Source organism: Nilaparvata lugens, chromosome 14 (genome assembly GCF_014356525.2).
Source record: "Nilaparvata lugens isolate BPH chromosome 14, ASM1435652v1, whole genome shotgun sequence".
In the NCBI taxonomy this organism is placed as follows: Eukaryota; Metazoa; Arthropoda; class Insecta; order Hemiptera; family Delphacidae; genus Nilaparvata; species Nilaparvata lugens.
Window position 1 is genome coordinate 14,573,676 of NC_052517.1, and position 9,613 is coordinate 14,583,288.

Here is a 9,613-nt window from a genome sequence, read left to right on the forward strand (position 1 = left end):
CTCTGGAGACATGGAGCAATGGGCTTCCTTTAAAAACGTATTTGAAGCGGCTGTACATAATTGCAAAGACTTTTCAAATGATGAAAAATACTATCTACTTGTATCCTATTTACGTGGAGACGCCTTGTGCTTAGTTCAAAACTTTGCTGACACTGAAAATGCATACAAGCTTGCCTTCGAAAGTTTGCATAACCGATATGACAACAAACGCTATCGAGCTTATGCCTTATACAGCAAAATCACAAACTTTCAGCCGAAGGGCAGTCTTGTTGAAGTACTTAGACATTTTGCCATTGAATTAGGCTCAGCTAAGCAATCACTATTTAATTTGAAATTGAACCATGCTGATTTCTTAATAACAATGATTTGCCTTCAGAAATTGCCTAACGCTGTAAGAGCCAAATTTGAGAATTCTTTGGGCCCTGACGACTTACCTGCTTTTGACCACCTGATGAATTCATTTCCAACCAAGAAAAATCGCTGGAGGTAACCGCCATCAATGAGGTGAGCGAACAGTTATCTAGTGCTAGTTACACCGCTATACCAACCGCAAAAGTGAAGACTGAAGATCATTCACAAGTAGTAAAACCGCAATTTACTGAAAACAAAAGTGGCAGCAATCTGTGTGTACTATGCAACATTCCTCATCCATTGTACAAATGTGAGCGCTTTAGGAAGGAACCTATCAACAAACGAATGGATATTGTCAAGCAAAACCGCAGATGCTTCGGATGCCTCGGGTCCCACCTCAAAGCCAAATGCAATTCACTGTCCTCTTGTCGTGCATGTAAATCAATCCATCACCATACCCTGCTATGCAAAAATAATGAGAGTTCACAATCCTTTTTAATTGCTGAACGCCGACCAGATCGCTACCCTTCTGGCTCTCATAATAGGCCTACCATATCTAGTTACCAACCAGCTTCCACCTCTGGAGGTGCTAGCTGTCGCTCCCCGCCACCAGGATTTGAACCAATGTCAACACAGCGGTTTACCGATGACATACACTCATCACAATATGTAAGTAATTCATGTTGTACCAATTCGAGAATCCCGCAAAACACGGCCAGTCCCTCACGGTCTTCTTCGTCACCTTTTGGCACAGCGCCTGTGACCAATATCTCAACCCCAACCCGCAGTTCATCCACCGGCATGCCGGACACCTTCAGTGGCTGTGCACAAGTGAAAGCTGTACACGCTTCTGCTTTACTGGGCACCGCTATCGTTGCCGTTGTTGATCAATACAACCGATCACAATTACTACGTGCTGTATTGGATTGTGGCTCCATGAGATCGATTATCACTACCCGAGCTGCCCAGCAACTTGGTATCACCATCATGCCCGCACGCATTCAGATTAATGGTATCTCTGAACAAGCGACCGCTGTAAAAGGTACCACTCATTTGACACTGCTATCTCGACCGCAGTTTAACACCTTTCTCCAAACTGAAGCCCTTGTCTTAGAGCAAATAGCTGGTGACCTACCCGCTTTTCCAATCAGCAGTGAGCTCAAAACCTCACTTTCACATTTGGATCTCGCTGACCCTGGTTTTGACCAACCCAATAGGATAGACCTCTTGATTGGAGCTGACATTTATCCTAATGTATTTGTTTCTTCCGCCAATGCTATTATACCAGGAAATCCCGCTGCCTTCGCCACTATATTTGGCTATGTTCTGAGTGGAAAGCTAAATATTGAGGACTCGCCTGCTCCGCTTCATCAGATGCAACTTATCTGCACCATGTTTGCCCGCGAAGAACCGCTTGCTGAGGTCATGAACAAGTTTTGGGAGACTGAAGATGTCCAAATAAATGCGAAACTCTTATCACCTGAAGATGAACTCTGTGAACAGCTCTATGAGTCCACTACCTACCGCAATGATGAAGGCAGATATGTAGTCGCACTCCCCTTCAAGCCTAGCGCGCCTGTTCTTGTTTCAAACCGCAAGCAAGCTTATCGAAGTCACCTTGGATTATTAAAACGCTTGGAAAATTCTTCGGAACTAAAGAAGAAATACGACAACTTCATGACAGAATATCATGAGCTTGGCCATTTGGAACTTGCCAAATCCGCTTCTGACTATGTGATTCCACACCATGCAGTTTTTAAAAATAAGGACCCCACTCAGAAAATCAGGGTGGTGTTTAATGCTTCCAGCAAGGATACCAATGGGCATTCACTAAATGAGAATTTGTTACCAGGGCCAAAACTGCAGTCCAATATTATTCAAGTATTGACCAAATTCCGCACTTACAAGTACATTGTCCTTTCTGATTGCAAGCAGATGTATCGCCAGATTTTGTTAAGGCCTGAAGACTGCCGTCACCAACATGTTTTTTGGAAACCTAATTATCATGAACCTGCAAAAGAATTTGAACTTAAAACCGTAACCTATGGGCTTACTTCCAGTGCTTATTTAGCGCAACGCACATTGCAACAACTTGTCAAGGATGAAGGAGAAGCATTCCCTCTGGCAAGTAAAGTTTTAACAAGTCAAACTTATGTTGATGACCTGCTGGGAGGAAGTAACAATTTTTCTGAAGCACAAACGCTTATTTCTGAACTGATTGAGTTATTGTCGCTTGGCTCCTTTGAACTTCGGAAATGGAACTCTAATACTCCTGAATTGATCGCTAACTTGCCTGCAGAATTTTTGGAAAATCAAGATTGTATGTTTGATGACAACGCTACTGCAAAAGTTCTTGGAATTGTCTACAGCCCGCTCGCGGACAACTTTCGCTATTTCATTTCTCCTTTTAATGGGCAAATCACTAAAAGAACCGTTCTATCATTCATCGCTCGAGTCTACGACCCCCTTGGGTGGCTCACTCCTCTCATAATGCTGTTCAAGCTATTCATGCGCACGCTGTGGTCTCAGCAATTAGCTTGGGACACTGAGGTTCCAGCCTCACTTCGAGCTCATTGGGAGCTGATTACCGCTGAAATTCCCGTTTGGACAATGTTGTAATCCCGCGTTTACTCGCCTGTAACCGCTCTACTACCCGGCTGCTTGGATTCGCCGATGCCTCCGAAAGGGGTTTGCTGCTTGTATATATATTCATGAAGAGACTGAAAATAGATATGTTAACTGCCGTCTCATAGCCGCCAAAAGTCATGTCGCCCCGCTGAAAACTATGACAATTCCACGCCTGGAATTGATGGGTTGTTTGCTGCTTGCTCGTTTACTATCCGCCATCTTACCTACGCTGTCCGAATATGATTTACAAGAAATTCGACTCTACACCGATTCCAAGACTGCCTTGGATTGGATCAACACACCCACATACAAATTGCAGATTTTTGTTGCCAACAGAGTACAGCAAATTACTCAGTTAACAAAACTTGAGTCATGGCATCACGTTACTTCTGCTAACAACTGTGCAGATATTGCTTCGAGAGGCTTGACTCCCGCTGAAATCGTCTCCTGCCATGATTGGTGGCACACTACCAATGCGTTTCGTTGTCTCGCCACTGACTTTCCCGTGTCCAATCATCTTGTTTCCAACATTGTACCTGAGATGAAAACTAACCCGCTGTACATTCTCGCTACTGTTGAAGAACCAATTGAGAATCGTTTGTATACCGCTATAGAACGTGTATCCAAATTTGGAAAGCTATGTCGTATTTTTGTCTACATACTAAGATTTGTCAACCGCATCAAACCAGCCCGTTATGAATATCGCTGCAAAATAGTCAAACAGATTGAAACCTGTGAAACGCCTGCCTCAATTGACACCACCGCCTGTGAAGCTGAAATAGCTAGAAAACTCATTGTTCATGTTGTGCAACGGGATAAATTTCAGAAGGAAATAACAGAGTTGAAAGCTGGAAAATGTCCTAAGCATCTACTAACGTTGCAACCGTACATTGATGATTACGATTTGATACGCTTATCTGGTCGTCTTGAGCACGCTCCGATTTCTAGTGAAGCTAGAAATCCATTATTGCTGCCGAAAAATGAGCATGTATCCTCACTCATCATTCGACACATACATCTTCAAAATTGTCATGCCGGTCCCCGCACCACACAAGCAGCTGTTTGCCAACAGTATTGGATAATCTCTGCCCGCAATCAAGTTCGCCGCATAATACATCAATGTGTCATTTGTAACCGCTTTTGCCGCACCAACCTACAGCAACGTATGGCCCCGCTACCTGCTGAACGAGTCACCGCCAATAGACCATTCAATTTAACTGGCTTGGACTTTGCTGGTCCTTTCTCATGCAAAACATCTTTATTGAAACGCACACAAACAACAAAAGGTTATCTGTGCATATTTGTATGTTTGACCACCAAAGCTACTCATCTAGAGTTCCTGTCCTCGATGTCTGTCAACAACTTCATCGCCGCTCTACACCGATTTATTGCCCGCAGAGGTGCGCCGCACACTCTGTTTTCAGACAACGCTAAGACTTTCACATCCGCCGCAAGAAAAATGTATGAGTTAGAAAAACTCTTGAAGACGATGCCCTCTGAAGTGAAGTGCTTTCTGTCTAACTACGGCATAAACTGGAAGTTCATTCCCCCTTATGCTCCGCATCAAGGAGGCATATGGGAAGCCGCCGTCAAATCCGCCAAAACACTGCTACACCGCTGTATTGGGGACACAGCTCTTACATACGAAGAGTATGACACCATTTTCGTTAGAATTGAAAGTATTCTAAATAGTCGACCGCTTACAGAATTGTCCTCTGAACCTGCTGAAGCTGCCTCCGTGCTCACTCCCGGCACTTCCTAATTGGTAGACCTCTTACCGCACCACCGCAACCCATAGAGACGAAGGAACTATTGGTCGCACGCCGCTGGAGACTTACAAACCAAATGACCCAATATTTCTGGAATCGCTGGTCCAAGGAGTACCTATGCACCTTGATCAATCGCACAAAATGGAAAACCGCTGAAAGAAACTTGCAACTTAACGATTTGGTCATAATCAAATCTGTCAACACCTCTCCTCTCAGCTGGCCGTTAGGCAGGATTATTGCGCTACACCCTGGTAAAGATGGACTAGTACGTGTAGTCACTATCAAATGCGCATCTGGGAACATTGTTCGAGACATACGCAAAGTTCACCGCATCATTTGAAACCTTCTACAAGTTACCGCACACACCGCATGAAGACCGCCTCGCTCACATCCGTGAGGATTGTTATTGTCTACACCGCTGCTACTGTCTACACCGCCGTTCCTGTCTACACTGCTGTTTCTGTCTACACCGCTGCTCCTAGCTACACCACTGTTCCTGTCTGCGCCACCTTTCTGGTCATTTGTGCAACGCTCTCACTGTGTATTGTCACCGACCCGCTGGAGATTGTTTCCACCGCTATGAAAAACTGTTCGTTTTTGAGGGGGGGGTATGTTACCGCCAATATAACTTCGGCAGTTTCCCTTTATATCTGTCGGTAAGTTGGCTGTGTTTTGAATCAACCGCGCTCACCCATGGCCATCTAACATGCCACTGCCATCAGCCGCAATGATATCGCCAAGCCCATTGTAGATGGCACTGCTCTCTCTCTCGGCTTGTTTCACTCCCCACTACTCTTCTTCGCCCGTTCCCGCTTTGTCAAGATGGCTTGTTCTAAAACGTGCACTAACGCTACCAATTTTTCCTCCCTTTGAAAGAACTTATAAATGTACGACCTCTTCGCTGCGACATGGGCCCATGTTTTCCCCCCAGCCAGTGCAAGTGATTTCTTATTACAATAACGTGCTACCGCCTACCCGAACGAGAAAACCGCTGTTACAGTCCACTGCGAACCCGCCATCCTTGTACGAGAAGCTTCTTAAAGGTAATGACTTTATTTTGAGCTACTAAGTAACGTGATTTGAAGCCCATTACATTGGCTCTAACAGATTTCTCTCTTTCTGTGATAATTCTCTACCGCATCAAACCAGCCCGTTATGAATATCGCTGCAAATAGTCAAACAGATTGAAACCTGTGAAACGCCTGCCTCAATTGACACCACCGCCTGTGAAGCTGAAATAGCTAGAAAACTCATTGTTCATGTTGTGCAACGGGATAAATTTCAGAAGGAAATAACAGAGTTGAAAGCTGGAAAATGTCCTAAGCATCTACTAACGTTGCAACCGTACATTGATGATTACGATTTGATACGCTTATCTGGTCGTCTTGAGCACGCTCCGATTTCTAGTGAAGCTAGAAATCCATTATTGCTGCCGAAAAATGAGCATGTATCCTCACTCATCATTCGACACATACATCTTCAAAATTGTCATGCCGGTCCCCGCACCACACAAGCAGCTGTTTGCCAACAGTATTGGATAATCTCTGCCCGCAATCAAGTTCGCCGCATAATACATCAATGTGTCATTTGTAACCGCTTTTGCCGCACCAACCTACAGCAACGTATGGCCCCGCTACCTGCTGAACGAGTCACCGCCAATAGACCATTCAATTTAACTGGCTTGGACTTTGCTGTCCTTTCTCATGCAAAACATCTTTATTGAAACGCACACAAACAACAAAAGGTTATCTGTGCATATTTGTATGTTTGACCACCAAAGCTACTCATCTAGAGTTCCTGTCCTCGATGTCTGTCAACAACTTCATCGCCGCTCTACACCGATTTATTGCCCGCAGAGTGCGCGCCGCACACTCTTTTTCAGACAACGCTAAGACTTTCACATCCGCCGCAAGAAAAATGTATGAGTTAGAAAACTCTTGAAGACGATGCCCTCTGAAGTGAAGTGCTTTCTGTCTAACTACGGCATAAACTGGAAGTTCATTCCCCCTTATGCTCCGCATCAAGGAGGCATATGGGAAGCCGCCGTCAAATCCGCCAAAACACTGCTACACCGCTGTATTGGGGACACAGCTCTTACATACGAAGAGTATGACACCATTTTCGTTAGAATTGAAAGTATTCTAAATAGTCGACCGCTTACAGAATTGTCCTCTGAACCTGCTGAAGCTGCCTCCGTGCTCACTCCCGGGCACTTCCTAATTGGCAGACCTCTTACCGCACCACCGCAACCCATAGAGACGAAGGAACTATTGGTCGCACGCCGCTGGAGACTTACAAACCAAATGACCCAATATTTCTGGAATCGCTGGTCCAAGGAGTACCTATGCACCTTGATCAATCGCACAAAATGGAAAACCGCTGAAAGAAACTTGCAACTTAACGATTTGGTCATAATCAAATCTGTCAACACCTCTCCTCTCAGCTGGCCGTTAGGCAGGATTATTGCGCTACACCCTGGTAAAGATGGACTAGTACGTGTAGTCACTATCAAATGCGCATCTGGGAACATTGTTCGAGACATACGCAAAGTTCACCGCATCATTTGAAACCTTCTACAAGTTACCGCACACACCGCATGAAACCGCCTCGCTCACATCCGTGAGGATTGTTATTGTCTACACCGCTGCTACTGTCTACACCGCCGTTCCTGTCTACACTGCTGTTTCTGTCTACACCGCTGCTCCTAGCTACACCACTGTTCCTGTCTGCGCCACCTTTCTGGTCATTTGTGCAACGCTCTCACTGTGTATTGTCACCGACCCGCTGGAGATTGTTTCCACCGCTATGAAAAACTGTTCGTTTTTGAGGGGGGGGTATGTTACCGCCAATATAACTTCGGCAGTTTCCTCTTATATCTGTCGGTAAGTTGGCTGTGTTTTGAATCAACCGCGCTCACCCATGGCCATCTAACATGCCACTGCCATCAGCCGCAATGATATCGCCAAGCCCATTGTAGATGGCACTGCTCTCTCTCTCGGCTTGTTCACTCCCCACTACTTCTTCTTCGCCCGTTCCCGCTTTGACAAGATGGCTTGTTCTAATACGTGCACTAACGCTACCAAATTTTCCTCCCTTTGAAAGAACTTATAAATGTACGACCTCTTCGCTGCGACATGGGCCCATGTTTTCCCCCAGCCAGTGCAAGTGATTTCTTATTACAATAACGTGCTACCGCCTACCCGAACGAGGAAAACCGCTGTTACAGTCCACTGCGAACCCGCCATCCTTGTACGAGAGCTTCTTAAAGGTAATGACTTTATTTTGAGCTACTAAGTAACGTGATTTCGCACCTAGGGCCGAAAATGAGACTTTTCCGGCTCGAAATCGATTTTCAAGTCCGAAGCCGTAGGCCGAGGACTAGAAAAGATTGAGAGCCGGAATAGTTTATTTCGCACCTAGGGTCGAAAATGTACGTTTTCCGGCTCGAGATCGTGGTTTTCAAGTTCGAGACGAAGTCGAGAACCTCAAGCATTCGAGAGCCGGAAAAACATTTTTGCCCATGTTGCAAACGCTATTTTTTGCCACACCAAAAAAAAAAACTTCCCAATATATAAGAAATTGAAAAATAAATAAAATTCAAACAGCCTATTTTGATAGTTTGAATCTTGGTTATGACAACTTTTACTGTCAATTAATTTCAATATTACTAATTAATAATTTACAATAGTGACCATATTTTTATACTATCAATATTTCAAATAATTGTTTGAATTTTTATAGCTCGCGCTTTGCGCCCGGTGCAATATCTCATGGATAGATGGATGAATAGAATTTTTATTACTATTTTGAAATAATGTGAAAAATTAAATATAATTGCATATTTCACAGTTTTGTCTCAAAATATACCAAAAAAATTTATTGAAATTTAAATTACGGTAACTAATATAAAAAATAGCTAATAAAAGTCGAAATTCATTGACAAAAAAAATGTCATTCACCGAGATTCGAACCTAGATCATGTTTGTTATTCACTGAGCTTTGAGGTTTGATGTATTACGCCTTTAGGCTCTCGGCCATACCGTATTGTTGAACGAGGGGGCCTGACTGAAACACTTAGCCAGTTTGCCAGCATTTCCACAACAAAATATTGCTCTGAAAATAGTTAAATCATAGAGAAAACATTTGAAGATTCAATCTTGAGTGGGCCTAATGTTTTCTCTATATGGTTTAATATTGAATAAAAATTATCTAAAAGTTTTAATAATGAATTACAGAAAAATTACTAGGAATTTTTCAGTCAAGGCTGAGTTTTACCAGTAGGCTTACCTTAAACTTCAGATCTCTGCTGTATTTTCTTATTACCGTATTATTGTTGATTGTATTGCATTAAGAAGTGGAATTCGACAATAAAAAAGAAACAATTATTACTCTACCTCACTTTTAAATATTGATACAATTATTGTACTTTGATTTCAAATTCGATTCTTCACTTTTAAATACTTGCGATACGTACCTTTCTGACAATGGACAATGCAACCAACATTAAGTATATTGTTGAGGCTATGGAGATATCATCGTATTCTATTGTTTGATATAAAAACACAATAACAAATATTAATTATGAAACAGTAATTTATAAAATATATTATAGACATAATACCGCAATTCACGATACATAATTATATAGATTATTACAGTCGTTATGAGATTATCTCTCTATGATTTTTGTGAGATCGGACACGATCAGCTGTTATTCAAGGTCATTTTACAGCCCTAGGGCCGTAAAGTTTTACCGGCCTGGTCGGAAAACAATCACTTTTGGCCTCCATATGACGCACGTAAACCAGCTCATTACATCCAAGTGTGGCAAAAAAACATTTTTGCCTGTGGTGCGAACGCTATTT

At 43.2% G+C, this 9,613-nt stretch overlaps 3 protein-coding genes across 3 annotated transcripts; all 3 read left to right on the top strand.

Moving 5' to 3' along the window:
• Positions 1–1,152: 1,152 nt before the first annotated feature.
• On the top strand, positions 1,153–2,970 carry LOC120354276. Its single transcript, XM_039441181.1, has one exon. The coding sequence runs from the start codon at positions 1,153–1,155 to the stop codon at positions 2,968–2,970; it is 1,818 nt and encodes a 605-aa protein (XP_039297115.1).
• Positions 2,971–3,136: 166 nt separating this feature from the next.
• On the top strand, positions 3,137–4,741 carry LOC120354277. The gene has a single exon (XM_039441182.1). It carries the CDS (start codon positions 3,137–3,139, stop codon positions 4,739–4,741), a length of 1,605 nt encoding a protein of 534 aa, XP_039297116.1.
• Positions 4,742–6,694: 1,953 nt separating this feature from the next.
• LOC120354278 lies at positions 6,695–7,315 on the top strand. Its single transcript, XM_039441183.1, has one exon. The coding sequence runs from the start codon at positions 6,695–6,697 to the stop codon at positions 7,313–7,315; it is 621 nt and encodes a 206-aa protein (XP_039297117.1).
• Positions 7,316–9,613: the final 2,298 nt, after the last annotated feature.